This window comes from Schistocerca cancellata, chromosome 5 (assembly GCF_023864275.1).
Source record: "Schistocerca cancellata isolate TAMUIC-IGC-003103 chromosome 5, iqSchCanc2.1, whole genome shotgun sequence".
Classification (NCBI taxonomy): domain Eukaryota; kingdom Metazoa; phylum Arthropoda; class Insecta; order Orthoptera; family Acrididae; genus Schistocerca; species Schistocerca cancellata.
Window position 1 is genome coordinate 589,660,089 of NC_064630.1, and position 18,724 is coordinate 589,678,812.

Here is an 18,724-nt window from a genome sequence, read left to right on the forward strand (position 1 = left end):
GAAGACCTACCCAATCCACCCACCCAGCACCTCCTACTCCAAATCCTGTCATAGGCTTGTTCTACCCCATCAGATGCCAAGCCAGAGGGCTAAGAAGCCATGTCATATAAAAACTCTACTGCAAACACTGCACAGCTTTTTGTCAGTATGACTACTGTCCACCTGTCCACTAGGATGAACGGCCACCATCAAACTATTGCGAAGAGCAAAGTTGGCCACTCGGTCGCACAAGATGCAGCCAAGCACAACGCGCTCTTCCTACAGTTGTTTCATAACCCAGGCCTTCTCTGAACTACACAAGTACGCAGATGGGAGTTATCCTTACAACACATCATTCACTCCCTGGCCTCAGTCTCAGGTAAATCATTGGCCCCTGCACCCTTTACTGAACATTTTCCACTTTCTCCGCCCTCTCACCCTCTCCAAGATCGTGTCCCCTCACCTTCGGTGCATGCCAATCCCCATTGGTCCCTACAATTGTATATTACACGCCTAGCCCACATACCTGCCTCCCCTCCCTCCCAAATTCCAAGCCAGCAAACCAACTGCCTCTTTCTGAGCTGCTAGCACCTACCCCAGTCTATCTCCCTACCAACTACCTCCCTCTCCTTCTGCCCTCCTCCACCTCCCAAAATACAGCATTGGCACTGTTAGTCCAGCTGGCATTGTGTAGGGGAGAGATGCGCATATATGTGTGTGTGTGTGTGTTTTTTACTCTAGCTCATCAAAGGATAACTCCAAAAGCTATCAAGTTTCTTTCTTTTGCGTGTGCCTATCGACAACTCAACACTTTTGCTTTTCGATGTCTGGTCTCCTTTAGTCCAAAAGCATTTATACTCTACAAGAATGAATAAGTAAGTAAAGTTCTATTTAAAATAACTTGGCAAAATAACTGTATCTTACATCATATTATTAGCTGATATAACTACGTTAAATCTGCAGAGCAGTTCTATTACTACAGGAAATACTGGAAGGAAACTAATATGATACAATCAACAATTATCTCAAATAGAGAAAGTAGGTAAAATGAAAATAGAAGTCATTCTATTTTTGCACTGAGAGAATGGTGAGCCTAGAAGTGGATGTATTTAAAATATGGTAAACTTGCCATTGCAGTTGCAGTTTCTGCTGGTTCCTGTGCATCATGTGCTGCTTGCATGGCTTCTTCTATTGCATTTGCAATGTTTTTATATGCATTTGCAGCTCCAACTGCATGTTCTGCTGAGTAACGTGAGCCCGAGAAAAGGCCTTCTAGTTCTTCAGCCTGGAGAGAGAGCACACAAACAAGATTATTAAATGTTTTAAGTGCAATAAAAAGTAGTAATGGACACAAAACTGTCAAAATTCTTGAACAAATCTACATACTTTACTTCAGTGTAAAATGTAAGACAAATTTCAAATAAGAAACAGAAAAAAGTAATCCTTTCAATATCACACTTGACAGCATGAAAGTACAAAAGTTGCTTGTGATAATAATGCTCAAATATAGTAATAAAGATACGCTGCTTGATTCAGTCACACTGATTGAATATCTAGGCATAACACTGCAAAAGGAGAGGAAATGGAATGAACAAACAGGTAAGGTGAATTGACAAGTACCATTTTTTAAGAATCTTATGGGAAAAGTATTGTGGTCCTATGAAGGGATCTGTATACAGAACACTTGCATGATCCAATCTTGAGTACTGTTCTAGCATTTGGTATTCCCAGTAGGTTAAATTAAAGAAATACATTGAAACAATTCAGAGCCATGCTGCTAGACTTGTTACTCATCAGTCTGATCAGTACAAGTGTGCCAGGAAATGCATAGCGAGCTTGGATGAGAAATGGAAGAAGGTGATCTTTTCAGGAAATGCTATTGAAGAGTCTTCCTTCCATGAGGTACACTCATGTAATGCAAGGGGCAGCATCCTACTTGTGAATGGAAGGAATTTGAAATTGCATCCCGTTCTGAAACACTGTTTCAATCTGCTACTTAATCAATACAGAAAATACTCTGCATAATAAAGAAAATTTAATTTTAACAATGCTCACTGCAGTTACATCTACATCTACATCTATACTCCGCGAGCCACCTTACGGTGTGTGGCGGAGGGTACTTATTGTACCACTATCTGATCCCCCCTTCCCTGTTCCATTCACGAATTGTGCGTGGGAAGAACGACTGCTTGTAAGTCTCCGTATTTGCTCTAATTTCTCGGATCTTTTCGTTGTGATCATTACGCGAGATATATGTGGGCGGTAGTAATATGTTGCCCATCTCTTCCCGGAATGTGCTCTCTCGTAATTTCGATAATAAACCTCTCCGTATTGCGTAACGCCTTTCTTGAAGTGTCCGCCACTGGAGCTTGTTCAGCATCTCCGTAACGCTCTCGCGCTGACTAAATGTCCCCATGACGAATCGCGCTGCTTTTCGCTGGATCATGTCTATTTCTTCTATTAATCCAACCTGGTAAGGGTCCCATACTGATGAGCAATACTCAAGAATCGGACGAACAAGCGTTTTGTAAGCTACTTCTTTCATCGATGAGTCACATTTTCTTAGAATTCTTCCTATGAATCTCAACCTGGCGCCTGCTTTTCCCACTATTTGTTTTATGTGATCATTCCACTTCAGATTGCTCCGGATAGTAACTCCTAAGTATTTTACGGTCGTTACCGCTTCCAATGATTTACCACCTATGGCATAATCGTACTGGAATGGATTTCTGCCCCTATGTATGCGCATTATATTACATTTATCTACGTTTAGGGAAAGCTGCCAGCTGTCGCACCATGCATTAATCCTCTGCAGGTCTTCCTGGAGTACGTACGAGTCTTCTGATGTTGCTACTTTCTTGTAGACAACCGTGTCATCTGCAAATAGCCTCACGGAGCTACCGATGTTGTCAACTAAGTCATTTATGTATATTGTAAACAATAAAGGTCCTATCACGCTTCCTTGCGGTACTCCCGAAATTACCTCTACATCTGCAGATTTTGAACCGTTAAGAATGACATGTTGTGTTCTTTCTTCTAGGAAATCCTGAATCCAATCACAAACCTGGTCCGATATTCCGTAAGCTCGTATTTTTTTCATTAAACGTAAGTGCGGAACCGTATCAAATGCCTTCCTGAAGTCCAGGAATACGGCATCAATCTGCTCGCCAGTGTCTACGGCACTGTGAATTTCTTGGGCAAATAGGGCGAGCTGAGTTTCACATGATCTCTGTTTGCGGAATCCATGTTGGTTATGATGAAGGAGATTTGTATTATCTAAGAACGTCATAATACGAGAACACAAAACATGTTCCATTATTCTACAACAGATTGACGTAAGCGAAATAGGCCTATAATTATTCGCATCTGATTTATGACCCTTCTTGAAAATGGGAACGACCTGCGCTTTCTTCCAGTCGCTAGGTACTTTACGTTCTTCCAGCGATCTACGATAAATTGCTGATAGAAAGGGGGCAAGTTCTTTAGCATAATCACTGTAGAATCTTAAGGGTATCTCGTCTGGTCCGGATGCTTTTCCGCTACTAAGTGATAGCAGTTGTTTTTCAATTCCGATATCGTTTATTTCAATATTTTCCATTTTGGCGTCCGTGCGACGGCTGAAGTCAGGGACCGTGTTACGATTTTCCGCAGTGAAACAGTTTCGGAACACTGAATTCAGTATTTCTGCCTTTCTTCGGTCGTCCTCTGTTTCGGTGCCATCGTGGTCAACGAGTGACTGAATAGGGGATTTAGATCCGCTTACCGATTTTACATATGACCAAAACTTTTTAGGGTTCTTGTTTAGATTGTTTGCCAATGTTTTATGTTCGAATTCGTTGAATGCTTCTCTCATTGCTCTCTTTACGCTCTTTTTCACTTCGTTCAGCTTTTCCTTATCAGCTATGATTCGACTACTCTTAAACCTATGATGAAGCTTTCTTTGTTTCCGTAGTACCTTTCGTACATGATTGTTATACCACGGTGGATCTTTCCCCTCGCTTTGGACCTTAGTCGGTACGAACTTATCTAAGGCGTACTGGACGATGTTTCTGAATTTTTTCCATTTTTGTTCCACATCCTCTTCCTCAGAAATGAACGTTTGATGATGGTCACTCAGATATTCTGCGATTTGTGCCCTATCACTCTTGTTAAGCAAATATATTTTCCTTCCTTTCTTGGCATTTCTTATTACACTTGTATTCATTGATGCAACCACTGACTTATGATCACTGATACCCTCTTCTACATTCACGGAGTCGAAAAGTTCCGGTCTATTTGTTGCTATGAGGTCTAAAACGTTAGCTTCACGAGTTGGTTCTCTAACTATCTGCTCGAAGTAATTCTCGGACAAGGCAGTCAGGATAATGTCACAAGAGTCTCTGTCCCTGGCTCCAGTTCTGATTGTGTGACTATCCCATTCTATACCTGGTAGATTGAAGTCTCCCCCTATTACAATAGTACGATCACGAAACTTCTTCACGACGTTCTGCAGGTTCTCTCTGAGGCGCTCAACTACTATGGTTGCTGATGCAGGTGGTCTATAGAAGCACCCGACTATCATATCTGACCCACCTTTGATACTTAGCTTAACCCAGATTATTTCACATTCGCATTCGGTAATAACTTCACTGGATATTATTGAATTCTTTACTGCTATAAATACTCCTCCACCAGTGGCGTTTATCCTATCCTTGCGGTATATATTCCATTCTGTGTCTAGGATTTCGTTACTGTTCACTTCCGGTTTTAACCAACTTTCCGTTCCTAATACTATATGCGCACTATTTCCTTCAATAAGAGATACTAATTCAGGAACCTTGCCCTGGATACTCCTGCAGTTTACCAATATTACGTTAACTTTTCCTGTTTTTGGTCTCTGAGGACGGACGTTCTTTATCAACGATGATAATGTCCTCTCTGGTAAGCCGTCAGGTATTTTATCGTTTCGCCCAAGGGGGGGTCCCTCTAACCTAAAAAACCCCCGTGTGCACGCCACACGTACTCTGCTACCCTAGTAGCTGCTTCCGGTGTGTAGTGCACGCCTGACCTGTCTAGGGGGGCCCTACAGTTCTCCACCCAATAACGGAGGTCGATGAATTTGCAACCATTATAGTCGCATAGTCGTCTGAGCCTGAGTTATCGTAGATCTATAGTATCATGAGAGAACCTTTGCAAAATTTGGGAGAAAAAAGGGACCAATGCTGTGGCATGTGAAAACTCTCATTCAGTCTGTAAGGCATGTTCAGATAGTGCAAATAGTATTGCACTGCCAGTGAAAGGTAGGAAAATGGATTTGAGCCCTGTTCAGCCACACACAGATTTAAGTTCACACATACAATTAATACAGTGACCAATTCAGCACAGAATAAGAGAATTAAGTTTAAATAGTAGCCAAGATAATGTAGCCATATGTATGTATTTATTTTATTAGTTAGCTTGGATGAGCGGTATTATAAAAGCTTTAACAATATTTTCAGTCTCATTATAAAATTATCAACCACTCAAAACCTAAAGTGTATAGTGAGTTGCTATCTTTACCCTTTCTGTTACTAGAATTCCATTTCTCTATAGCTTAGAGGCTGCTTATTAACCAAATACCCACAAAATGCATTCCTTGAGTGGTGCTAGACCCTCAGCATTGTGGGAGATACTGTGGGTAATTTGCAAAGAATGGTGTGACCTCATAAGAAGTTAGAGTTTTGAGTCAGTCTGTGCATGCTTGAATAGTGCACAGTTCTTGAAAGACATGTATCCAGTTTCAGTTGCTTGTCCAGAACACACTTGTATCTTATCACACAAAATCAATGTAATGTGTACACTGCATGGAGTAATACAATATATCTCAAATCATATATGTACTGAAAAAATACCTTTACAACTGTCAGTTTCACATTTGAAAACGCAATGGTGTACAATGCATTCATTATGTTAAATCTCACACCTCAAGACAGTTTTCATGTGTTCTGTCTTGTAAACACACACACACACACACACACGCACACACACACACACACACACACACACACACACACACACACACAGGGAGAGAGAGAGAGAGAGAGAGAGAGAGAGAGAGAGAGACGCACAGACATACAAATCATATGTGGATATTTTTATGAGTATTATTATCTTATGGAGCATTTGTAACAAGTTATATCATTTGCTGACCAGATACATACCTTTAACTGTAGTTCTTCTGAATGTCTCCTTGACTGTTCTGCCAATTCATCAAGTTCTTCAAACTGTTTCTCCTTATCATCAATATTCTGCAACAGTGTTTCTTGTTTTGCTACAATCTCTGTCTGTAAGTTACCTGTTGGAAATGAATACCCCAATCTTTAAAAATCCAATATATAAGGTAGGAAAACATGTGAAAAGGGGCAGGACACTGGTGGATTATTTCAGTTGATTAAACAAAAGCTATATATACTGGACTTACATGTGCAACATATCACTGAAGATTAAGAGGGTTAAAGCTCTACAACTTACTGAAATTTAAAAATTAACATGAATATAATAAACCACAATTCAATAGTTGCAACAAGAAAAATCTACACAATTTAACAGAGAAAGTGATATGACCAAAAAACTATTTATAAGTTATAAATGAAATTCAACCTATTTCTATAGTGATAGAAACAAATGAATTGGGAGATGAAGTAATGGTGCAATAAGTGAGTCAAAATTTGGTCATGTATTTTCATAATTCAAAACCGCCAAAACAAAATTGGTTTTACATACATAAGCAGTACAAATATTTAAACAAATTAATGACACTAAATATTCTACTGCCTGCTTTATTTCGGTAGATCAATAACAAAATTTATCGTGCATTATGTTCTTATACTTGAAGTGTTTCTGTGAAACCCACAAAATCAAAATGTAATGAAATAAATGCAACACAAAATAGGACAGACTATGCAAATGAATAAAATTGAAGACAAGAAATGTACATTTCATACTGACTCCACAAAAGTAGCTTACAAAGTTGTTAGACCCTCTGGTATATAAAATCTTATACATTATACATTATCATCTCTTTTGTTGTCTTTCACAACATCATGAAAAGGACAGGTTGCTGCTCACAGTATAGATGACACACTGAGTTGCAGAGAGGCAGAACAAAAAGAGTATTACACATCTGAGCTTTCGGCCAAATACTTCTTCAGAATGGAAAAAAAACACACACATTCACACAAGAAGGCCTCCTCACACACATATGACTGCTCTGGCCAGAACGCAACTGCGTCATGTCAAACCAAAGCAGCAATCCAGAGTAGAGTAGGAAATGGAGAGGGCTAACTGGATACAGGTGGCAAAAGAGAAGACAGCACTGCCTGATGGAGCATGCAGGGACTAGATGGCAGCAGGACAAGACTGCCAGGTCAGTGTCGGGAGGCTGCAGGTGAGGGAGGGTTGGGGGAACAAGGAGTGGAAAAGGAGAGAAGCAAACGGGAACAGACCAGTAGGTGCACTGGCAGAGATCAGTGCACAATGAGGCTGAGGGGACATGAATTGGAAGGAGATTATAGGACAAAGGGGGTGTAAATAGTTGGCTGGAGAGTGTGGGGGCAGTAGGTTACAGTAGATTGAGGCCAGGATGATTTCAGAAGTGGAGAATGAGCTGTATTGGGTGGAGGGTGTGGGGGTAGTAGGTTACCACACATTGTGGCCAGGATGATTTTGGAACTGGAGAATGAGTTGTACGGAAAACTTCTACCCACACAGATCAGAAAAGCTGATGATGAAGGGAAGGATCCAGATGCTTCAGGTTGTGAAGCAGCAATTTAAATCAAGCATGTTATGTTCATCTGCATGTCGTGCCACAGCGTGGTCCACCTTGCTCTTGGCCACAGAGCAGACACCTAAATTTCAACCAACAATCAGAAGATCAGCCAGTCACATGCTGCCACCACTCACTGAAGCAGCCTATCCAGATGTCAATATGCCACTGCACTTATTAGCACAAGTCCCATTCTCACTCTTCTCTCTATGTAGTTGGATGTGGCATTTACCAAGTGACTATCAGCTCCACATACTAACTGAGCTACAGTTCTCTGCTCACAGTGTTCAATGAGGTTACTTTACACTGCCTCCAAGCAATAAAATGCTTAAGAGTCTTGGGCCAGTGACCATTTATACCTCAGTGCTACAGAAATGGTTTGGTGGAAAGACAACCCTTACATCATATTTTCAGAAAATTCTTATGTTAACCTAATTTTTGATTTATCTAAAAACAAAGATGATGTAACTTATCAAACAAAAGCGTTGGTATGTTGGTAGACACACAAACAAACACAAACACACACACAAAATTGGCCTTTACATATGTCTGCTTATGTCTGTATATGTGCGGATGGATATGTGTGTGTGTGCAAGTGTATACCTGTCCTTTTCTCCCCCTAAGGTAAGTCTTTCCACTCCCGGGATTGGAATGACTCCTTACCCTCTCCCTTAAAACCCACATCCTTTTGTTTTTCCCCTCCTTCCCTCTTTCCTGATGAAGCAACCTTAGGTTGTGAAAGCCGAATTTTGTGTGTTTGTTTGTGTGTCTATCAACATACCAATGCTTTCGTTTGGTAAGTTACATCATCTTTGTTTTTAGATATATTTTTCCCACGTGGAACGTTTCCCTCTATTATATTCATATCATTAATTTTTGAGTTAGTTATCTAGGGGGAAAAGAGAGATACATAAACTAAACAATAAGTTTCAAAGAAGGAAAAAAGCAGTAAATATTAGACAGCTGCTTGATGATGGCTTAAAAAGTAGACGATACTGAAATCTTACTCCAAATGTTGTGTCAACACAAAAACTGTTGCAGCTGCTCCTTACTACATGTAAAGTGGTCTAGCACTGATGAAATGGTGGAAGTTATTTGAGCAGGCAGCTTAACGAGTAAGTATGGGTAAAAACCTATCTTTGTAAATACTTATTATTTTACATGAAGATGCCAAATTGATGAAATATTCAAGAGTACATAGAAATGAGGTAGATTAAGCAACAAAAACTTATTTAACAGCAAACAAAGAGTGATTAATCCATTAAATTTTGAGAATGCAACCACACAAACTCTGTTTTTTCTTCTTCTAATATTTCAGATGTTTGGCAAACTAAAAAATACACCATTTTCAACCAAGACAAATAATGGAATCCAGCACTTTCTTTAATAAACTTGCAAAGACACCATTACAGTGCAGATAATAATGACACACTGATATCCCAGCATGTATCGACCATGTAGCCACACTTGCAAAGACATCATTGCAGTGCAGATAAGAATGACACATATATATCCCAGCTGTATCGACCACGTAGCCACAGATTCAATTTATACATATTACTTACCACTGATAAACAGTTCTGGTGTGTGTGTTTTCTGTGCTTTAAAAATTATGGAACAAACACTGAGATTCAATCTGTCCACACACTCTGAACACCTAGAAGATATATGGCTGAAATAATAGAAGAAAAAGAAGAAGAAACAGATTTTATGCAGCTGCAATTTCAAAATGCAGTGGATCAATTATTACACTGCAAGAACATCAAGATGTATCTCCAAAAGTGACTGGTTTATTTTTACGAACAAGAATGCTGAATGTCAAATGCTTTCATTATGTAATTGTACTGGTTCTTATCTTGTAGTTTAATTGTGTGCTGAAAAAGAATCATCAGGGTTGCCACAAGTTTCCCCAAGTGAAATTCCCTGATATTTCCCTGATTTCCAGACACGTTTTAGTATTTTTCTCTGACAGATTTTGAGATCTCAAGGGTAAGTCAAGATCTAAGTTGACAATCTGTCTTTCCAGCTATGGTACAAGAAACTATAGTGCAAACGAGGAAATAGCTAATACAAATTTACAAGCAGATGGTGTTTCTGATATGAACAAAAATCTTAAGTACTAACATCAACATCTTTTGTAATGAACTGTTTTTAGATGGAGAAAGTAAGCCAAATGGTATATGTGTTTCATTAAGACCACTGATGTTATTTTATTTCAATAAAAGATAACACACTTTATGACAAAAATTTTCATTTCCTTGGAGTCGCAAGACAGATTTAAAATTAAAGTACCTTCACTGCTTTCAGAAATAACCTCAGAAAAAAGAAGACCTCTGGAAGGAAGTGTAGAAGGAGGGGAAAATTATGTAAACCAACACTGTAGGTGAATGCCAACAAAATGTTGGTTCTACTATGTTCGTTATTGTTGATTATTACCCACTGTGTTATTTTACAGATTTTTGTGATTTTTCTTTCATGAAATACGTGAGTACACAGTGCACAAACTGCCAGTGACTCACACAATTTTCTTCTTTTTATCTTCCACACTTTCTAACATGTAAACTACTTTTGAAGTACCAAAATTTACCGAAACAAATAAAATGTCTATAAAATGCCACACTGTTCAATGTACTTGCAGTGAGACAGTCACAATTCCTGAAATCTGTTACCCATAGGCTCTGGCCTGCTGAGGAGCACTGCAAACCTAGGTCCATGGATAACCATGAAAATCTGCTGCATTATGTCACACACAAACAGATCCAGCCTGCGGGCAGATCAGTGAGACTAGATCTGACAAGGGCCAGGGAACCGAATGGCTTCAGATCAGCAGGCCAGATCCATTACAGACACCCCCGAAATGGTCTGAGGTTTTGGCCTGTCATGGAAATCCACTCATGTGAATGAACCACAAACAACATGTTTATGAAATAAGACCATGGTGATCAATCCATCGACAGATAGCTTGTTCAAATACTCTGAGAATCAATAATAAGGAGGATATGTAGCAACTCACCATAAAGATGATTGCTGAGACACAGACAGACATAAACAAAAGACAATCACACACTCATAACTAAATTTTCAGCCATAGCTTTTGTCAGAAAACAAGAGCACACACACATTCACACAATCACCCAGACACATTAGTTCACAGATCACTGCCGTCTCTGGCTGCTGCGTCTACAATCTCTGAGCATCAGATCCAAACAAACCAATCCTCATGCCTGCCTGCCTCTCATCGGCATCTGCTAGGCTAGTGACAAGAAGTGGTGGCAGCAATAACTGTATGCTGAGGAGGGTGGTAGGAAGGAGACAGGCAGCAGTAATGAGGGAGTAGGGAAGCAGCGCATGTACTCAGCAGCACCCAGCCAGTGACGATGCATGACACCTCAGTAAACAAACCATTTCATCTACTGAGACAAAAATGAGATTTTTCCAGAGCATCATTCCAAATTTCACTGATACTTCCATGATTTCCCTGATGTGTTTGAAATTTCGATATTTATTGATTTCCCTTACTTCCAGAACCTGTGGCAACCCTTATCATCTTTGTCTGGTAGTAACATAATGATTTCAATTTTAGCAAGCAGTTAGTAATAATAATTAACAAGTGTTAATAATAATTAAACACAGATGTAAATCACAATGTTGCTATGAAAGGAATAACATCATATTATATTTATGGAAACATTAGTAACCCCTGAAAACATTTTCAGCATTTCAAATGGTTTGACATTGAAAACTAAATCTGAATTTAAACATACTTATTTTCGGAGTCTGTTGTCCAGCTTCATCTAACATTGACTGAGCTTCATCCAATAGTTTGCCAGATTTATCTAATTTTTGTTCTGTTTCATCTATTATTTCATCAGCAGCATGAACCTTGTTCATAACTTTGGCGTTCCTGTAATATATATTAAAAGTAAGTTATTTTACATTAATGATATGAATATAATAGAGGGAAACATTCCACGTGGGAAAAATATATTTAAAAAGAAAGATGATGAGACTTACCAAACAAAAGCGCTGGCAGGTCGATAGACACACAAACAAACACAAACATACACACAAAATTCTAGCTTTCGCAACCAACGGTTGCCTCGTCAGGAAAGAGGGAAGGAGAAGGAAAGACAAAAGGATATGGGTTTTAAGGGAGAGGGTAAGGAGTCATTCCAATCCCGGCAGCGGAAAGACTTACCTTAGGGGGAAAAAGGACAGGTATACACTTGCACCCACACACATATCCATCCACACATACACAGACACAAGCCGACTTTTTTTTTTTTTTTTACAAATGTCTGCTTGTGTCTGTGTATGTGTGGATGGATATGTGTGTGGGTGCAAGTGTATACCTGTCCTTTTTCCCCCTAAGGTAAGTCTTTCCGCTCCCGGGATTGGAATGACTCCTTACCCTCTCCCTTAAAACCCATATCCTTTTGTCTTTCCTTCTCCTTCCCTCTTTCCTGACGAGGCAACCGTTGGTTGCGAAAGCTAGAATTTTGTGTGTATGTTTGTGTTTGTTTGTGTGTCTATCGACCTGCCAGCGCTTTTGTTTGGTAAGTCTCATCATCTTTCTTTTTAAATTTATTTTACATTAAAAATCATTGAAAAGCAAAGCTAGTGTACTATCTATAACAAATCTTGATTTATTAATAAATCAGCATTCATAACAGTTTCTGGTATCAGCTGACAACATATCTCATCACACCCTCTTGTCAGTGTAATTTCTTGACATTTCACATGCATGAGCCTCTCATCTAAATACACATAGCTTTCTCTTTATCATTTTTGTTTGTACTACTTTTAGGACACGTTATTCTTTCCAAACTTTCATACTGCTCTAGTTACGTTGGTTCTCAAGTCTCACACTTCTGTCCTTTCTTCTCACCCAAAATGAAATCAAAATTGGCCAAAGGCAATTAACTCATATGCAGCTGATTACGGTGTAGTAAATAAAACATCTAGCAACACAGGCACATTGGTAGCTTTCAAGCTACAGCTCTGTTGTTAGTTTAATTACACACTCTAACCGACATCCAAACACACCAACCCACAGCTGCAATGACACTGACTGTTGTAAAGCTACAAATACCTAGAAATAACTTTCATAAATGAGGTAGACTAGCTGTCATCTCAGATACTTTAAGCAAAGCTATCGACCAGTAAGGCCTTTGTGAACGATAGATGACACAACACACACACACACACACACACACACACACACACACACACACACTCACAACTGCAGTATCAGGCAACTGAAAGCACACTGCGAGCAGTAGCACCAGTGCATGATGAGAGTGGCGACTGGGTGGGGAAGGGAGAGGCTGGGGTGGAGAGGGGGAGAGATAGTATGGTAGATGTGGAGGACAGTGAAGTGCTGCTGGTTAGATGGAGGGCAGAAGAGAAGTGTGGAGAGTGGGGGGGGGGGGGGGGGGGGAGGTGCAGGGAAATAGTGGAAAAGAAGTGAAGTGAACAGACTAGGTGTGATGGTGGAATGACAACTGTGTAGTGATGGAATGGGAACAGGGAAGGGGCTGCATGGGTGAGGACAGTGACTAACAAAGGTTGAGGTCAGGAGGGTTACGGGAATGTGGGATGTACTACAGGGAAAGTTCCCACCTGCACAATTCAGAAACTCTGGTCTTGGTGGGAAGGATCCATATGGCACATGCTGTGAAGCAGTCACTGAAATGAAGGATGTCATGTTTAGAAGCGTACTCAGCAACAGGATGATCCACTTGTTTCTTGGCCAGAGTTTGTCGGTGGCCATTCATGCAGACAGTCAGCTTGTTGGTGGTCATGCCCATGTAGAATGCTGCAAAGTTGTTGCAGCTTACCTTGTAGATCACGACTGGTTTCACAGGTAGCCCTGCCTTTGATGGGATGGGTAAGGGTTGTGTAAGGATGGACAAGAATATTGTGTAGGTTTGGTGGACGATGGAATACAACTGTGGGTGGGAAGGATAGTAAGCAGGACATTTCTCATTTCAAGGCACAACAAGAGGTAGTTGAAACCCTGGTGGAGAATGTAATTCAGTTGTTCCAGTTCTGGGTGGTACTGAGTTACGAGGGGAATGCTCCTCCATGGCTGGTGGACAGTGGGACTTTCGGAAGTGGTGGGAAACTGGAAAGATAAGGCATGGGAGATTTGTTTTTGTACAAGGTTGGGAGGATAATTACATTCTGTGAAGGCCTTAGTGAAATGCTCGGTATATTTTGAGAGGTATCGCCCGCCACTGCAGATGTGATGACCATGGGTGTCAAGGCTGTAAGGAAGGGACTTCTTGGTATGGAATGTGTGGCAGATGTCGAAGTGTAGGTATTGCTGGTGTTAGTAGGTTTGATATGGATGGAGGTACTGGTGTAGCCATCTTTGAGGTGGAGGTCAATATCTAGGAAGGTGGCTTGTTGCATTGAGTAGGACCAGGTGAAGCAAATGGGGGAGAAGTTGTTGAAGTTCTGGAGGAATGTGGACAGAGTATCCTCACCCTATTCCAGATCCCTATGCCTATTCCAGATCACAAAGATGACATCAATGAATCTGAACCAGGTGAGCGGTTTAGGATTCTGGGTTTTTAAGGATTCCTCTAGATGGCCCATAAATTGGTTGGCATATGATGGTTCATGTGGCTGCCCATAGCCATACCCCAGATTTGTTTGTAGGTAATGCCTTCAAAAAGAGAAGTAATTGTGGGTGAGGATAGAGTTGGTCATGGTGACTAGGAAGGAGGTTGTTGGTTTGGATTCCATCAGGCGTTGCGAAAGGTAGTGATCAACAGCAGTAAGGCTGTGGGGCATTAGTAATGTTAGTGTAAAGGGAGGTGGCATCAATAGTGATGAGCATGGTGCCATGTGGTAAAGGGACAGGAATTGTGGAGAGCCACTGAAGGAAATTGTTGTTATATTATAGATAGGAGGGTAGGTTCCGGGAAATAGGTTGAAGGTGTTGGTCTATAAGAGCAGAGATTCTCTCAGTGGGGACACAGGAAGCATGTAGAAGGTAGGAGTGCGAGGAGTGGTAGAGGTGAGTAGAGAGATAGAGTGGTGGACTCTGGGGAGTGGTTCTGGAAGTCCCCACCACACAGCCCCTGGTACCTGTGTAGCTGCCTCCTGCATGTAGTGGACTCCTGGCCTATTCAGCAGAACCCAAAACCAACCCTATGGAGCAAGTCAAGGAATCTGCAGCCTACACCCTCACAGAACCATCTGACCTTCAGATTCAGACTATCTACTTTGCTCTGTATCAGAGGTCCGCAATCAGTCCTGTCAACTGTGCTGCAAATAGTGAGCTCAGCTTTGATCTCTCAAACAAGACTGTCAGTCTTTAACACTTCTGTTAGCTGCTTGAAACCAGAGAGAATACCTTCTGACCCAAAGTGACACACATCACTGGTACCGATGCAAGCCACTTCCTGCAGTTGGCTGCATCCTGTGCTCTTCATGGCATACGGAAGGACTCGTTTCACATCTGGAATGTCTCCAACCAGTATGCACACAGAGTGCACATTGGCTTTCTTCTCCTCCTTGGCAGCCATGTCCCTAAGGGGCCCCATAACATGCCTAACAGCTCTCAACTACCAATAATCCCACCCTCTGTGATCGCCTGGATCTTGCACGCTGAGAGGTTTCCTCTGAAACAGGACAAGCGACTGCATCTGGCTGATGGACAGAGTCAGGCACAGACAGCACCTAGAACCTTTTTGTCACACTAACCAGGGAGGCCTTACATGCGGCCCCCTGGGAAGTCTTTCATCACCTGCCATGCTCTGAGGTGACCTCCTGCTCGACCATTGGTGAGAGGTCAACCTCAGTGTGAGTGGTAACTGGGCTGGCCACCATTGCAGTGGACTCAGACATGCTGGACAGCCATCACAGCTTGGAGCTGAGAGCGAAGTGTCACCAACTCAGCTTCCATCCGCACACAGCAGTCATAGTCCCTATCCACACTGAAGACCATGGAAAATTACACTACGCAGACAAACAAATGACAATCAATAGGCGCTATGGAACTCTACTGTAGACAGAGAGGACAACACAAGAATTGTGTCTAATAAATTAGATTAATATGCAGAGATTCAAAAACTGAACTACCAAAACACTCAGGTGAGACTGAATAACTCGCTCCTGATTAGGAACTTGTAATATGTCACATAATCATTTTACATTCTGACACAAACAAAAATGTGAGAACTGTTTCTATTAAATATTAAATTAACACACAGAAACTCAAGAAACTAAACTACCAAAGCACACAGATGAAACTACACAATTCGCTCCTTGTTAGGAAATCATAAAATATCACAAAATCAGTTACTTGCCTGTTGCTGCTAGTGAAAGACTTTATGTGTCCCTCTACTATAGGAATACCTTGTCTCCCAAATTTTGGTTCCATTCAGACCATTAGCTATTAAGTGTCCTCTATGTCCTATGATTTTTTTTAAGGCTATTACAAACATCCATACAATATCAATATTTCAGTTAACATAAAAACAGGCAAATACAAACCTATTTCTGTCATTCATCTCATCTGTTTTAGCTGCTTGATCCTTGGTAACCAAACTGTAATTTCTTAAATCTTCAAGTTTCCCATCAAAGTGGTTCACTTGATGTTTCAATGCTTCATAATACTCTGTTTGGTTGTGTACTGGGATAGCAAATTCTTGCATTTTCTCAAGAAGTTCAATGGCTTTATAAAGTTCTTGCTGGGCAGCATTCTGCCTATCTGTGAAATTCCTACTGTGAATTTGTGCTAAAAGGTCTTCAGCTTCTCGCAGTGCCTGATCAATCTGTGGGCCTGAAACAATCAGCATCAAAATTATAAACTGTATCTGTTTCATCATGTCAGTTCTAAATTTGTAACTAGATCAAATGATGGATTAGTAAATCAAAATGACTTTGGAAAATGCCTAAAAAGTAAATCAGTATAACTGATGAAAAAGTTAGTTAATAATCAGTGCTGGAAAATTCAAAGGATTTTTAGTCGAACATTCTGTCATACTTTTTATTCCACAGATCCCTGTATGAAATATAAGTACTATTTCAACTACCTCAAGTAACAAAAGCTTCATCGTAAATCTCTCTCTCTCTCTCTCTCTCTCTCTCTCTCTCTCACACACACACACACACACACACACAAATGGTTCAAATGGCTCTGAGTACTATGGGACTCAACTGCTGTGGTCATAAGTCCCCTAGAACTTAGAACTACTTAAACCTAACTAACCTAAGGACATCACACACATCCATGCCCAAGGCAGGATTCGAACCTGCGACCGTAGTGGTCGTGCGGTTCCAGACTGTAGCGCCTTTAACCGTTCGGCCACTTCGGCCGGCACACACACACACTGAGTACATTGCACGTTATGAATTCCATAGAAAAGCAGAATCTTAAATTAAATATATGGAATAAGTAGGGAAACAAATGTAAGACAAAACTTATCTAGCTGTATCACATCACACAGCAGTATACACAAACACTGTTCACTGAATATCATGTAATCTAATGTCTCAAAAAGGCAGACATTCAACCGTTAGTGCTGATTTAGTTGTCACTTAAAGTGCACAACAAAATGCACACTGAAGTACATGGAAAGAATCACATTTGGTTAGACATGCTATAAAGTGCATGTCAATAGACCCTACTGTATATAAAGTTAGAAAGCTGTCATGGCCTTGAGTAATAAAACCAAATCAATAATTCTTGCTTTTCATATGGCCCCTGCATAACATCCACAGCTGTGGACAACACAAAAAGACAAAAATTTTTGTTATAGGTGAAAAACTGGATGAGCAGGTGAGGGGAGAGGTAAATTAACTGATGATAACTGATGATAATTATCAATTCCTACTGGACTACTTGCAACAGAAAGTAACATAGCAGAACAATGTGACGAGAAAAGCTATAACTTTTGTGAATGCAGAGTTTTTATTTTCTTTTTAATTTCCTCCACTGTTGTCTGTTGTTTGTTGTCTTTCTACATACAACGTATTTCAGTTCATGCTGTATCATATATGTTCATGCTTCTAATGTCAAAAAAACATGGCTTCAGTTGATATTGTTCAATTGAAACATTCATGTTCTTTGCCTTATTCTACCTTCAAGCTTCTAGAAATCACTTTGTCAGCATGCTGTGGAAGCTGTGAAGTAAAAAGCTGCAGGCATTTTCTGCACTTGAAAATGCATTTATGAGTCAACACTTTCGCTTCTATAGACAACATTTATGTATCATCATATATGCTTTCCTTTTTTTCTGCTAATTTTTAGAGGCTCAAATTGGTAACTTTCTCATTATTTTTCCACGACTTTTTTACTTGAATGCAACACCTCTCAAAAATGTGCATGGTAAACTGCAAAAACATTTTTTTAATGAACCTGAAAGCCAACTGAAATAAAAGCTGAATGTAAGAATTCTTCCATTACTTAAACTGTATGTCAAAATGAGTGATGTAACTGTGTATGACTTGTAGTATACCATTCCTCAAATGCTATAAAAACATTCACTTCTCACCTGTGATGAGATATGGCTCTTTTCAGGTATAATTGTGAATACGTTAGTTAAAAAAGATGTTGTTTTAACATAGTAATGTAGTGAAAACTTACAATTTTGCTTAAGACAATATAACAATTATGGAAGTACAAAATTTATTTTTAATGTTAAATTTCACAGTAAAAGATTAATGTTTAAGTTCCTTAGTTACACCTAAAATTTCAACATCCAAAACTTAACTTCTTCCTTTCCCTTTTCTACAATCACTCTCTTTTTTATCGTGGAGCTTTTTTATTTCTTCAATTTTCCTCTTTTAAGATTGCCTATTACATTTTCATCAGATTTATTCTTTTTTGAGGCTTATACTCTTTTTGATGAAGCATTCTTCACAGCTATAAGAGTAATGGAAATTGCTGGATGGAGCAATATGTAAAATAAGGGAAAGGCAACCACTTCCGTATAGCAGACTAAT

At 40.1% G+C, this 18,724-nt stretch overlaps 1 protein-coding gene across 1 annotated transcript in view; it reads right to left on the bottom strand.

Annotated features, from left to right (window-relative positions):
* LOC126188961 (laminin subunit alpha) overlaps nucleotides 1-18,724 on the bottom strand; it is a 364,582-nt gene that overhangs the window by 99,180 nt on the left and 246,678 nt on the right. The window contains exons 36-39 of the mRNA XM_049930722.1: nucleotides 16,271-16,559; nucleotides 11,527-11,666; nucleotides 6,159-6,292; nucleotides 1,109-1,264 (exon numbers count right to left, since the gene is read on the bottom strand). Coding sequence (XP_049786679.1) covers nucleotides 1,109-1,264; nucleotides 6,159-6,292; nucleotides 11,527-11,666; nucleotides 16,271-16,559 — 719 coding nt within the window. The remainder of the gene's footprint in view (nucleotides 1-1,108; nucleotides 1,265-6,158; nucleotides 6,293-11,526; nucleotides 11,667-16,270; nucleotides 16,560-18,724) is intronic.